This window comes from Crinia signifera, chromosome 7, assembly GCF_055691185.1.
Source record: "Crinia signifera chromosome 7, ASM5569118v1, whole genome shotgun sequence".
Lineage (NCBI taxonomy): Eukaryota > Metazoa > Chordata > Amphibia > Anura > Myobatrachidae > Crinia > Crinia signifera.
The window spans coordinates 137,600,878-137,616,425 of record NC_139223.1 but is presented as its reverse complement, the minus strand read 5'-3'; the positions used below and the strand labels follow the sequence as shown (position 1 = coordinate 137,616,425).

The 15,548-nt window shown below is 41.7% G+C and overlaps 1 protein-coding gene across 4 annotated transcripts in view; it reads right to left on the bottom strand.

Annotated features, from left to right (window-relative positions):
* Window positions 1-15,548, bottom strand: part of LRP1B (LDL receptor related protein 1B) — a 1,445,580-nt gene that overhangs the window by 653,654 nt on the left and 776,378 nt on the right. For all 4 annotated transcript variants that reach the window (XM_083153866.1, XM_083153869.1, XM_083153867.1 and 1 more), the window contains exon 20: window positions 14,435-14,602. In XM_083153866.1, the coding sequence (XP_083009992.1) occupies window positions 14,435-14,602 (168 nt within the window). The remainder of the gene's footprint in view (window positions 1-14,434; window positions 14,603-15,548) is intronic.

Below are 15,548 nucleotides of genomic sequence, written 5' to 3'. Positions count from 1 at the left end.
TGGAGATGGGGAGAGGCCAGGGGGCCCATAAGACAAGGGGGTGGGAAGACAAAGAGGAGCTGAGAGGGAGAGGTGAGAAACACAGGAAGTGGGAGATGACAAGCGTACAGGGATGTTCCCAGTCTGCACTAGCCACACACAGCAGGAGGTGGAGTTGAGTTCAGGGGGAGTAGGGCACTGGAGATAATGGCAGAGAAGGACTATGGGGGGTGCAGCCAAAAATGGGTATTATCTCCATCTGAAAATGTCTGTATTAGCTGTAGATTAAGGCTGCACTGCACCCTGCAACTCTGTACTTTGACTGGCAACAATCAAATATTGGGGGGGGGGGGGAGCTTGCCCCTCTTGTTTAATTACCTACTGTATGCCATTGATAGTGAATCCTTTAAACATTTTGACCTATTGCCAACTTAGCTGCATAAAAAGTCCATTTGTGATGCAAAACCTGGCACTTCAGATCGTATTTATGCACAAAATTGGAAAGGAAAATGTTTTTTATTAGCAAGACCGGGGCAATAAATGTGCTTTGTAAATAAGCCTCTCATAGGCCCTTATTCTGATCGGTGCGGATATATCCGCTTGCGTTCGGGCCGCCGATGTTTTGTGTCTGCACATGTGCAGAGGCGTCTCTGCGCATGTGCGAGCGGGGCGTACGGCCAAATCCCGCATGATATGTGAACACTCCGAACAGGGGGTGGAGAGGGGCGTGAAGGGCAATTTGGGCTCATTACCATATGCATACGCCCCGCGTTTCATGGGAGTTCCCATGAAAACGCTGGGCGTACGTATGGTAATGCAGCCGTGACGCACGTGTAGGGGGCGGACATATGACATCGCCGGATGTCAGCTGCCCGCCCAGATCTCTGCTTTTGCACGGAAAAATGCCCGTGTGGTCTGAGGTTGCGGGTGCTGGTGGAGCACTCGGTCCTGCATTCGATGGTCTGCGACCATCGAATGATGGGGGAGGTTCCCTTAGATGGAGGAGGCGTATTCCGTGAAAAATACACGTGCGGTCCGTTCGGCCAGCTTCTTACCGCATACGGACGGAGTTGGCGATCCGTATGGAAGGCGGGGTTTCGCACGCACGGTCCTGGCCGCATAATCGGCTCTGGCCGCACCAATCAGAATAAGGGCCATAGTGCACTGGGGACAATAAATTAGCACTTTTGTTCACAAAGGAAGTGGTAGAAAGATAAAGATGAAGCATAGTGATAAGATACCAGGCATGGTGCCGTCACTAGTATCGCAACTCTGTCTTTTGCCTTTTTACCCAGATAAATGATGAGATGCGGATGTACAGTAAGAATATGAAACACCCGAGCCAGTAAGCCGTGTATGCTTGTATTGAGCTTTTGTCACATTAGCAATAGGAATGAGACGCACATTTGGAAAAAAAAAGTCTCCGGTGAGACATTTGGAAAGATACAGTACCATCAATAATGAAGGTAACAAAAACCATATAGGAACTATTCTGATATAGGTTGAGCTTCACATACAGGCCCCTATTCAGATCTGATCGCAGTACAAATTTGTTCTCAAAATGGGCAAAACCATGTGCACTGCAGGTGGGGCAGATATAACAGAGAGAGTTAGATTTGTGTTTTGATGTTTCTGTGCAGGGTAAATACTGGCTGCATTATTTTTACACTGCACTTAAGATTTCAGTTTCAACACACCCCACCCAAATTGTGCAGAGAGAGTTACATTTGGGTGGGGTGTGTTGAAATTGAAATCGAAATTGCAGTGTAAAAATAATGCAGCCAGTATTTACCCTGCACAGAAACTCACCCAAATATAACTCTCTATATAAATGTTACATCTGCCCCACCTGCAGTGCACATTGTTTTGCCCATTTTCCAAACAAATTTGTACTGCAATAAGATCTGAATAAGGGCCACTGTATCTAAAATGCTTGGGGCCAAAAGTATTTTGGATAGTAGATTTTTCCAGACTTGTATTAGATAATGAATCAGGTGTAAATCTGTTTTTTTAGAATAAAGCAGGTTGTAACAGCTACTGAAAACCTTTGAAAGTACGGTATGATTTTTGTAGTTCAAACGAAGAACCTGTTTACCATTATTTAGATCAGAAATGGTATTTTCACACAACATCAAAGGTATGTGATCTGAAGATTAAAAAAGATAAGACACTTTCCTTACCAACTTTTATAGAGTAAAAATGTATTTACATGGCATAAACAATTAATACAGTTTTTGTGATTTAACCGCTTACAGTAACTGGCATTTGGCTTTCTCTAACTTGGTCGCATCCCAATCACCTGTGCTCGCCTGCTACATCCCCATGTTAAACTGTGTGCAGAACTGGTTTCGTTCTGCTGGCCCATCCTCAGGCAGTAATGTAGCGATTTGAGGGGCAGATTTATTAAGCTTGGAGAAGAGATAAACTGGAGATAAAGCGGAGAAAAGGTAAAAGGAGATAAAGCACCAGCCAATCAGCTGTGTTTGAAAAAGACAGTTGGGAGTTGATTGGCTGGTGCTTTATCTCCTTTTACTTTTTCTCCGCATTATCTCCAGTTTATCTCTTCCCCAAGCTTAATAAATCTGCCCCTATGACTGCTGACATAACTGCCAACTTGATGCATCAGAGCTAGGGTTGCTACCTTGCCTATCACCGATTCCTGGAGATCCCCCTCTAGTAGGTATTGCGTGTGCCGAAGGGAAAGTGGGCGTGACCTCCTGAATGGGGCGTGTCCTACTTGTGAAAGTGGGCGTGGCCTCCACACTATCTAAGCATCTAAGGGGGTTATTCTGGTTGATTTGCAATGCCGCGAATTCGCAGCCTTGCGTGTCCACCAAACCCCGCCCGGCGAATGAACGCCCCGCCCAACTACGGGTTCGCCCGCACAGGCTGCAAAAAGATGCTGCGGGTAACCGTCCACATCTTTCGATGGTCGGCGACCATCGAAAGATGTGGAAGGTACATGCATACATAAGTGACTTTAAGTCACTTCCATATGCGTGCACGCTGGCACAGATATGGGCGGGCAGCGTACGAAGCGGGCGGCGGACGTCCTGGGACATCAGCCACCTGCCGCCGGAAGGCAGATGCCTGCCTACGTTCCCATGGGGATGCCCATCGTTTTCCTGGGTGTACCCACCGTTATTGTGGGTATGCCCAGGAAACGCAGGGCATTCTATGTGAATGCCCCCTGCCTGCCTCCAACTCCACGGCAACTATGCAAGTCGCCAATGCCACCCGCACAGAATCCCTCCACATGTGCATATGCAAATATGCGCATTTGAGTAAACATCGGTCCCCATTCAGGGACCAGATCAACCAGATGAGGGCCTAGGTGAAAACATCACTGGGCCCCACATTATATACCACAGCACCCAGAAGTGAATCAAGATCACAATCACAATGACACAATACAAACAAAATTAAATAAAATGAGAAATAATTAAGCCTAATATGCAAAATAAAGATGAAATAAACACAAAAATAAAGATAAATAAACAAGAAAATAAAGACTAAATAATCAAAGGTACCATAGCAGGGATGCTTGCAAGGCCGGCAGCACGTGTACACAGTGGTAACCCAGAAGGTTCAGCCGTTTCCTTGGTGACCAAAGAAGCACTTAAATGTGGAAAGTTAGCAGGGCTGGCCCGTAACACAGTTCAGAGGCGCCGCTGTCACCGACAGTTCTGCATCTCCTGCAGCCGCGGCGCTGCCACACCTCAGTTCTTTATCCCGGCGCACTGCTACCATTGTAGCACTGCGCTGCTCCGCTATTGACCCCACTGCTGCACCTCAGTCCTCAATACTTTGTCTTACGACCACGCTACGCTATCCACACAGCAGGTAACACTGAGATAGTGTATGGAGGCTTTTTCAAACACCCGAATTCCGGGAGAATCCCGGAATCCGGGAAATTGAAAAAGCCTCCTTGAGGTTTGCCACCAGATCCGGGAGATTCCCGGAAATCCGGGAGAGGTGGCAACCCTAATCAGAGCGCATATGCCCAACAGTAATATTACAAAACAGAGCAGAGAGGGGACTTTTCTCTAAGCATTATTAGCTGATCACTGTACTTTGCATGCAGAGAACAGGTGAGGGACTGATGATCTGTCCAACAATGACCAACTGCGCTGCAGAAGGGGAAGTGGGAGGAGCAAATTACCTAGGAAGGAGGAACATCTACAGCAACATGGTGGACTAATAGGTACAAGGGGGCAGGGATAATACCACAAGGAGGTTTTTTGCAATTCTGAAAAAAAGAAGATTACTATTAATACATGAAGTTTTGCCATTGGTGGATCAACTTCGGTGGGCTCTATAGACACTATGGTGTTGGGGTAAAAATAAATGGAATCTATTACTATTATATACATGAGTCATTATCATTCTATCATTACCTCAAATTCAAATTCCACTGGGGAGAATCAGGGTTGATGTTTCAAATGGACACTTGGAGGGGGGGGGGGTGGTTTACTAGAGCCCCCCATATGTTTATTTTTTCACTGAAACATATATTATAAAAAAGTTTTATTTAAAATAGAAATAAAGACTAATATTAATGTATTGATGTATCTTTTATAATTCAATAATATGGTAGCTGCTCAATCAAGGGAATATTTATTAAGCTCAGTGAAGTGTTAAAGTGTCTGGTATTTATCACCAGCCAAACCAAGCCTGTAACTTCACAGTTAGGAGCTGATTGGCCGGTAATAAAAAACAGACACTTTATCACTTCACCAAGCTTAGTAAATCTGACCCTCTGTCTCAGCTGCATGAATGGGGGAGGAGTTATTCTAAACAAGTAAATGACAAAGGGTTTCCCCCAGCACACCAAGAAGTACAATATCAGCAATAACACTATTATGCGTGTTAATAGAACTTTCAAAGATCTTATTTGCATATATTTGCATAGCTATAGCTAAGCCGCCAAGCATTGGCGAGGCTTCTCTATTACTGCTGATCCCTAACGCTACATAGTAATAGCACCCATCTTGGGTCATTTAATAACAATAGCACATACAAATATACTGTAGATCTATTTGAGAACTCACACCTACAGTAAGTCCTCTACATGACACTACAATAATCCACATGCCCAAAAATGCCTCTCATTACCAGCAATATTAACCCCTTCAGTGGCTGTGCCTCAGTTCCTAGTCTGGCAAGCCCGGAAAATTCTCAGGATTGCCACTACAGCTCCCCCCCCTCCCCTCTGCGGTGCCTCCGGCTCCCTCCTCCTCCCCCCTCCCCAGCTGCCAGGGACATGGACGCAGCGCGGGGGCGCAGGTCCGGGCAGCCGCTGATTGACAGTGCAGCGGCGCTGCCCGAACCCAGGGAACAAGTGGTGGGGTTTTTTTTAAGGGAGCGCTCCCCATAAAAAACTTGCCCAGTGGGGAGCGCTCCCAAAAAACCCCACTGAAGGGGTTAAAGGGTATTTGCTCAGTTGTCATTTAAGTGGTTAAAATGTATTTGCTAGCAGAACATTGTTGTTAGAGGTTATGAGCATAGCTTGTTAATTGGCAATTATTTCCATTTAGCCGAACTTGCAAAAGTTTAGTGTTTGTGTAAAACGGGGCGGTTAGAAGGGACAATTATTTTTCTTCTAGGAAAGTACTGATATTCTCACTCCAACTGATGTTACATATAAAAAGGGCAACATGAAGGAATACAACCACAGGGTAGGTTAGCAGTCAGAGATATTAATTAAAACGAACAAAAACATTTTTTTTCTAGGTTTACAGATCCAGGAAGAAAAGAAAACACTACAGCAGATGAAGGGAATCCAGGAGATGCAGTTCAGTTCCGCAAGAAGCATCTGCTTCAAGACAGAGGTGAAGGTTGTAGGCTGAGACTTGCTCTTAAATTCATAATCACAGTAGCATGCTGAAGTAATCAAGCTACAGTATATTTGCTGTGCTGAAAACACCATGTTGCAGTCTACAGAACTCTGTCAGGGTTTGATTGCCCACAGTCACTTGTAAATCCTGCACCAACTTTTCATTGTTTCAGAAAGTGCAATTTTATTGTTTACTACAGAGGATGAAGGAGAAGGCTGTCTATTTATCAAAATCATTTTGCTGGACTCTGATCTGTTTGCTTGGGGCTATGAGTGATGGCATGTCCTTTCACAATAAACATTGTATTTTGTAGCTATTGTTTTGCTGAGAGACATGCTGGTTCCCCATTGAAGAAAGGCTCAATAGGAGATCAGCTCCCCAGAATATATATATATTTTTTACAGTGAAAAAGTTGGTCCTATATAATAATCTACAGCTTGGGGGAGGAGTGGGGGGTTAGTTTTAAAAGCAAGGGAAGGATGTTTCTGATTTAGATGGTGATGCTAGTGGATGAGTAGCGACAGAACTCTGTATGATAAAAGAGCTATTTTGATTGTTATTTATTTTTAAAAAAGTATAGTAAAATGCAGACATACTGTACAGCATTGGTCTTCAAACTGCGGCCCTCCAGATGTTGTGAAACTACAAATCCCAGCATGCCTTGTGACAGTTTTGCTATAATGGAGTGGTAAAACTGTGGCAAGGCATGCTGGGATTTGTAGTTTCACAACATCTGGAGGGCCGCAGTTTGAAGACCCATGCTGTACAGTATCAATGCATGTTTAATCTTGCAAGCAAAGTAATAGGAGTCCTCCGGTCAGTGGTGTAACTAGATAATAGTAGGCCCCGAAGCAAAAGTGTGTAAAGGCCACTATGTACCACCCAATGGTCAAAAATGTATATATAGCACATGTTACTTTGATAGGCAAAGTGGGCCACTCTGAGCCTTGGGCCCCAAAGCCCCTGTACTCTCTGCACCTATGGTAGTTTTTACACCCTTGCCTCCTTGGACTTATAAGAAGAGTAGTGAAGCTACATGGAAGTGGTCAGTCAATGGATTTAAATCATACTAACTGTAGCATACTCTCCCAGGAAGGTATTGGAAAGTTTCATCTTTTGGCGAGGGGGGGGGGGGGTGTTCGGCTTACAACCTCCTTACAGAGTTCATCAGTCTAATACAGTCATAGAGGGGGCAACATGGAAGATTGATGACATTTGTGCAGCTTTGCATTAGTTTTACCCTAAAGCCCTGTAAAAAGTCTGCAAATATTCGCTTTACATAATTGTCTGGAAAGTAACAAGATTTTTTTCACACCACACAGAACCGTAGCATGGTGGTGCTGTAGGGCAGGAAGGGTGGAGGGGTGTCCCAGTTTCACATTCACATTGGCAGCAGTTGCTTGTGAGCCTTTACAGTGTACAAATTGAGCTGTACAGTAAATGAAGTGTCCTTTTTTACCTCGAGATGGAGTGTACCATTGAGCAATGATATGCAAACCAGGTTTTGTGTTAAACTCAGGAAATTGTGTACCGAGACAATCGTCATGTTTCAAATGGCCTTCATAGAGGAATCTTTGTCCAAGGTGCAAGTTCACCCCTTCTTTGAATTCTTCAAATAGGGCAGAGAAGACCTTAATGATGAACCACGCTCTGGACAGCCTTCAACAAGCTGAAATGAGCAAAATGTGGACAAAGTGTGTAATGTTTAGAACATTGAAGGTAATTTGAGTGTAAGAATAGAAGCAGTAATATTGAGTGCAAGAGATCGTGAGAACGAATTAGCGATGCAAAAGGTGTGTGCCCAATTGGTTCCCAAGGATTTGACTTATGGTCAAAAAGACCCACAAAGTTTTTGAGTATGCTCAAAGTGAACCTCATTTATTTTGACAGAGTGATAATAGGTGATGAAACTTGGATCTTTGAGTACGATCCGGAGACCAAAAGGCAAAGTGTAAAGTGGCACACACTATCGTCCCCTCATCCCAAAAAGGGCCAAATGAGCAAATCAAAGACCAAATCCATGCCCATTGTCTTTTTTCGACTCAAAGGCTGTCTTCCAGAAGAAATTTCTATTATTTGGCCAAACTGTCAACAGTGCATTTTACATAGGAGTGCTCAATTGCTTGAGAAACAGGGTCCTCCGCAAACGCAAGGAGATTGCCACTACCTGGGTACTCCATCATGACAATGCACACATCTCTTCAAGTGAGGGAATTTTGGCCAAGCACAATGTGACAATGCTGCCTCATCCATCCTACAGTCCAGATCTGGCCCCAGCTGACTTCTTTTTGTGCCTCTGGATTAAACGCGGCCTGAAAGGATAACGTTTTCAGACCGTAGACAAAGAGGTATCGACCGTGACAAGGACACTCAAGGATGTTCTATTTAATGCCTTCCAGGAGGTGTATCAAGCTTGGCATACATGCTGTCAATGGTGTATCGATGCTCAAAGATCATACATTCAAAATAAATAACCCTATGTATCGGACAGTTCAACTGGATGTGGAAGTCAAAGATCCCTTTTGTATTACATAGATTCACTGATGCTCTTCTATATTACTGTATATGTGATCTCTGACGGTCTCTATATTACATGGCACTGATTATGGCATTCCTATTATATGGTGGTCTCTGACACTTGTTAGAGGGGCCTGAATCAGCTGCTGAGCAAGACATCATCCCACATTACAATGTACAGCACAATCCTTTGTTAAGGCACCCAGCAGAGACTGTAGGTTAGCTACTTCTTGTGCATAGTATTTGTTCGGTGTTTTTGAAGGGGCATGGTGACAGCCTTGATTATAAGCTCTTGACAGACCTGATCATAAGGTGTTCACTGTTCATTATATTGTGGTGCCTGCAATGTTCTCTGTAATATGTCCTGTGCATTATATGGTGGTCACTGTGATGTTTTCTATATATGATGGCTACTGCAATGTTCTGAGGTGGGGGAGGTAGTGTAGCACAGGCAGTGTTACTCCTTCTACACTAAGTCTTGATACAGTGGAGCTTGCATGCCTTATTTAAAAGTGAAGACACCCCAGAAACACATAATAAATGAATCACTCACTGTCACCTTATTGTACTATTGTACTGGGGCTCAAAAATAGGTCTTGCCTTCACCCTACAAACATTTCAGCCTTTATAATGCATTGTCTACATTCAATCAAATCAAGAGTAACTACTCTCTGCTAGGGGGAGGGTGTAATAATTAGGATCTCAGAACAATAAAAAAATATACACTTGAGTCCCAATGGAAAATAATGTGACTACTACTGATCTACTGTATGCACAAAAAAAATACATAATATTGACAAATAAACCATAATCACTGTAGCTTAAGAAGGTGAATCGAAACATTTGTAATTAATATTAAAGTACAGTAACTACAACTTTATTTTATGATTGGTAACTATATGGAACAAAAATCAATATAAAAAGCAGTATATTTTTAAAAAATGAATAGACCTGAGAAAGTGTTTAATAATGTTTTTTTTTCTTACTTGATCAAGGCATATTTGTGCGCCATCTTCAAAAATGAATTACTTGTTAATATTGGGTGTGCCGATGGAAATAAACATAAGGACAGCATGTAACCATGATTGTATGGAGCCATAAAAATGAACATGACTTTAAGTGCAAAAAGAACTAGTTGATTGAGTGGTTCAAGGGCATAAGGAGCCTACACACGTAGAGATTTGTGCAAGCAATCTTGCATGGGACATTCAACATGGGAGATTCCCCTTGAGCTTCCTGAAATCGAAATCGCTCAGAATGTGTCAGCGATGTGCGCACCACCGCCTCCCCGCACCCCCCACCCTAAACCCTGCCCGTCTCTCTGAAGTGGAGACGGGCTGGGTTTCTGTCCCCCTCCGCCCGTAAAATGGGATGAGCGTGCGTGTGAAACGCTCGCCCATCCCAGTCAGATGGAGCGCCTCGTCGGCGGCATTCTGGTTGAACACCGGCGCTTGCTGAGAGGCGCTCCATCTGTAGCAAGTAGATGGAATCAAACATTTTTTTTACAGCAGCAGAATTTCCATAAAGTTATAGAATAGAGAAGCAAATATTTAGAAAAATCACAAAGTGTGAGTGCCGAATTGTGTCATACATGGCACAATAAAACCAAGATGTATGTAGACACATCTGTATGTATGTGAGTGTGTATGTAAATGGATGTATGGAAAAACACTTTTTTAGTGTATACCAACGTTTTTTTTTACTAGTGTTACCTCTCCAGTTAGAATGCTGAGAACGGTTATAACTGTATTTATTTAAAAAAACGATTTTGGGTTGAAATACTTTACAAGTGACAGTTTTAAGCTAATTTATGTGTTTATCTTTAAGAATGATACAAATCATTTTCTGTATCACGTATTGGGATGTAATTGCAGTCTTACCTCACATGCACTAGTTACAGTAGATGCTCATAATAATTCATTCAGCTCTGCGAGGCTGGAAGATATATACCTTGCAATTAAATTAATGTCAGCATTCATACTATAACATTCCTAGGCTGATGGTTAGAGACATCATTAAAATGTAATCAATGCTAAATGTGGACAGATCAAACCCTTTAACAGCAATGTACATTTGCCTTAGTAAAAAGCACAACCTGAAGAGTTTGCCGGGCTTCTCGGCCATATTTACTTTGGGGAGAGTAAGGAATGACTGACGTTTTCCAGTGGTTTTTGATCATAATTTAAGTCTGATGGGTCAGTGTTAAAATATGACATTTATTGTTCATTTTAATTTAATATATGACCAAGATGTTTGACATGTTCTGCATTAATCCCCAATTAAATTATCAAAGATCCGAATGGAATTTTCCTTTAGACCAAAAAACTGCAGCAAAATTCTGACTGGCATAAATAATTCTACATAAGAAGCTGGGATAAGCCAAATTTCCAGTGAAAACATTGGAGGAAGCGTCCTCTCATTTTATGACAATCTGAGGTATTAACCTTTTCCTGGCATTTATCAGTATCCCTATAGACCTCTATGGAGAAGGTGGACATAGTTCATTTAGCAAGCAGTGAAATGCGTGACATTTTTGTAGACTCATTTTCAACAGGGCTCTCAGAGCAGCCTATGCACAATAAACAGATGTAAAACAACATTCACGTGATATGTGGCAATACGTATATGTAACATGTAATATGTAACATGTGCAGAGAGAATTAGATTTGGGTGAGTTTTTTTGTTTCTGTGCAGGGAAAATACTGACTGCATGATTTTACACTGCAATATAGATCTCACTTTGAAGAAAACCCCGACCCAAATCTAATTCTCTCTGCACAAGTTACATCTGCCCCACCCGCAGTGCACATGGTTTTGTCCATCTAAGAAGGATTTTGTCAGAAAGAATGAACTAGAATAACCCCCATAGTGAAGATACAGTTTATTAGACTGTAGTTTGAGATGTCGATGTACTTTTTGATCTGTATTCATCTAGTAATTCAAGATTTCCACCACAATCTAATTTTTGCTGCTTTGCAACTCAGAAGCCTTATTTGCTTTAAATACTTTTTAAAAGCCTCCTCCTCTAGATCCTGGACAGGACAGCTGGCTATGAGGTCATCAATCATATACTTTTGTGACCACTTCTGCTGCACAATTCCCTGCACTGTGCAGCCAGACATGTGGCATTCAACATAAATCATGTCATCAATTGGCACAATTGGGGAACATTGCATAGGATCCACTTTTGTAGTTTACTGGATAATCCAGGAATGTAATAAATTATAACCCAACTATTAGGTGCTATCCTTTCTCGGCCGAACAGCATTAATTTTGACTAATGGTCATTATTATGTTATCCAATTACAGGACATTTTTGTTGACCAAAAAAAGACACACGACTCTGGTGGCTGCTTATTGCAGGTGACTTAGGATATGGGATAGCCTTGAGCAAACACATTAGCTAACTGGATACGGGCAATAGTTTATAATTCAATTATTTTCTTAATAAATAAATAAGTGGTGTCTAATTTGGTCCATTCCGGTTCCCAGCATTAATGGGTTTCTAAAAGACATAAGAGAGCTATCACAGAAACAGGGGGTGTTTAGTTTAATTGTTCACTTTAGAGCATGTAGCGCAAGCATTGCATTAATATTGTTTGTAGTATTGGAATGTGTTTCTGTTCTCTGGAGAGGTTGCAATTATATACGTTTTACTACCATAGATGCTAATTGGATAGCTAGGATTCCAACAACAGACCTTTAGGACTCTGTAATAAAATCTAACTTTCTTCTTATTTAAACATACTGAACTACAAGAATATATGCAGTACTTTATAAATAAAGTAAAGAATTGAAGGTACTTATATGTTAGTTGGGCGCCCACTATAGTTAGTACGCTCATACCCCCACTATCCATGTCGGCATGGAGTTGATTTTATATAATGTGGCGAGCGCTGCGAGCCACCGAGCCAGAAGCGTGGCGAGCGTAGCGAGTCTGTGAGGGGACGTGGAAAACTAAGCAAATAGCTTAGTGGGCACCCAACTAACATATAAGTACCGAATTGAGTATTAATACAAATTGACATCAAATTACTTACAGTGCACAAAATTAATTCATATCACTTCTACAGAACAGCATCCATTACTGTGCATCAAAGTAGCCTACCCTCCTGCATTCTGTTCTTACTAACTGCTTTGGGGATAATCTACATTTGGATATAAGTCATTTTAAAAGATTCTTCTCTGATGTAGCAGTACACACCCACGCTTCTAGGTGCTACGTTCACAATCTCTTTTCACAATCTCTCCTTATATGGAAGTAGACACTCCCTTTAAGTTTAGCATGACACGCCCCCTCAAATGGGGCGATGTGCACAATTTTATAATCTCCCTGAAATTAGTTTTCAAAAGTAGGCAAGTATGCTGTACATTATTATTCTTGTCCCCATCAAACATCACATGCAGAAAGCATTCCTTCATGTCCATTTAGGGCATTATCATACATCAGGATGTTTCATATGATATTTAAGAATGTCACATTTTATATAGTATTTATTATGATGCTGCTATTTGCTTTTGACAAATCAAGAAGTTCTAAGCACAAACTGTACAATTTGCGAGGCTATACTTTATGTAACTTGTGGAATCATCATCAATACAATAGATAAAGTATCTGTTCTTGTGTTCTGAAACGTGATTTTAGCTATAAAAGTAATATTGTAAGTATACTGTACTGCAAGTCTTGCTTTCTACAATAAACAGGATGAATAGAAAGTGTTTTAGCTCTATCAACCTTTACATAGGGAAGGGAAAGATTTATGAAACAACATAAAAAGTAAATGCTTTCAATAGTATTTTATTCTCTTATATGCACACTATTATTGTTTGTTGTTGCTGCATTCAGTTCATGGATATATAGCTCTGTTATCTGGAAAACTATGTCCTCTAAAATTTAATGCGTCTCAGATTCATAGATATACCCAGAATTTTGGCCACACAACACTATCCTATTCATATGTCATATGAATAGGATAGAGTCATATGAGGACATAATACATGTAACAAATACAAGACAAATCCCAAACAGCACCTAAGTGTCATGTTATAACAATAGCAATAAATGTTTTATAGCTATATACAAAAATATATGTACTCTATGTAAAACAGGGATTAGAATAATGGGACTTACTTCATTAGATAAATAAAAAGCATTGATCAGTGACAAAATGCAATCAACAAATCGCACATAAAAACAGCTGAATAAATAAACTAACACACATAACCGCTATTGTATGCAAGTCATTCTAGAAAATGCCAATAAAGCTTAATGTCAGAGCATGGACATAATAAAGTGTACAGATCTCAAATATAAAAAACATCCATGTAAGAACCATCAAACAGCCAATCAAATAGGGAAACAAGCCTTTGAAAGAAATTATGGGGCAGATGTATCATAGCAGCGCTTAACGCGCCGCTATGATACTTCCTACTTCGCCTCAATAGCGAGGCGAAGCAGGAAGAAACATCGACAAGATGTATTAACATCTTGTCTCCCGAAGCGGGGGAGCGTTAACTCCCCCCTTCGGCGATGTCCCTTTCTGAAGATAGCGCATCAGTTAATACTGATGCGCTATCTCCTGTCCCCCGGCCGGCCGCACTGGGCATGCGCGGGATCTCACTGTTCACGCGAGATCCCCAGCGCAGCCCACAGCTGACAGCAGGGACAGCGCTGTCCCTGCTGTTTAGATAGGGCTTCGCCAGCCTGATGCTGGCGAAGCCAAAGCAGGCTTCGTGCGGAACGGTCAGCGATGCTGACCGTTCATGCATTCGGCCTGCTATCATTTTGATAGCAGCGCCGATATGGACAGGGGAGCATAGCGCCCCTGTCCATTACCGCACGCTAGCTCCATCATACATGGGGGAGAAGCGGTATCAGTGCACATAACGTGCGCTGATACCCTTCTCCCCCATAACGACGGATAATACATCTGCCCCTATGTTTCCTGTCAGGAATGGTTATAGTATAGATCAGTGACGAAGAATCTTAGCACTCCAGCTGTTGACGAACTACACATGCCCTGCAACAGTTAGAATGGCCAAATAGCAAAACTGTTGCAGGGCATGCTGGGATATACTGCAATATAATGTATTATACAAACCTGTTTTTGAGCAGTTGGAGTGAGTCTCATCGCTGGAATCTTCACAATCATTGTCTCCGTCACATACCCAGTGCGCCGGGATACATCGGTCACTGGAACATCGAAACTGTCTGTCTGAGCATGAGACCGAACATCCTAGCTCATCGCTGCCATCACCACAGTCATCGTCTGAAAACAAACACACAGTTTATTGTGGACCGAGGCAAATAAATATCAATCTTTATTCTAAAAAAGGAAAGATACAATATACCAAAATTAAAAGTTTTTTTTTTTCATTTTATTTGTATACTGTAGCTCTTTAGAAATTCAAAAAAAGTTATTCGACACAGAGGGCAAGACTCAGAGTTGGATGCTAGGCCAGATTTCAAGCAAAAAGCCAATGTTTATTTTTGTGTGCATATAGTGGTATTCAATCCCAGGCACTAATTCCAACAGGGAACATAGCACCCTCTGCCTACTCTACCAATATATCTGATATTCAAGGAATCAATAAACTCGGGGATGGTACCAAGGGACTGGCGCATAGCTAACATAGTACCAATATGGCACAATGGTAGAAAAACTAACCTTGAAGATTATAGACCTGTCTTATGTCCACTGTGGGGAAAATATTAGAAGGAATAATTAAGGATAGTATCCAAAATTTCTTAGTACAGGAGAATGTGATAAGTAAGGCTCAGCATGGGTTGTCAAAAATAGATCATGTCAGACTTATTTAATTATCTTCTATGAGGAAGTCAGTAGGGGGCTGGACTTACGTAAATCTGCTGATGCAATTCTTCATAATTTTAATAAAACTTTTGACATGGTACCTCATAAAAGAGAATTAATAAAACTAGGTCATTTAGGGTTAGGAGATAAATAAAGGAGACAAAGAAAATTTGTAATTGGATTAAAAACTGGGGTACTTGTTTCCTAGAATTGCGCCCAGATTTTCTACGTACACAAACGTAGGGAAATTGCATGGGCCATTTAGTGCTCTGCGATGCGATGTGATTTTTTAATGTAATTTATTCACTGCTCTGTGTACCCCAGGGAATCGCATCGCACCTCCTGCAAAATCGCATGCAATTTTATAGGATGTGGGATGCCATTACATTAGCTATACAATGAT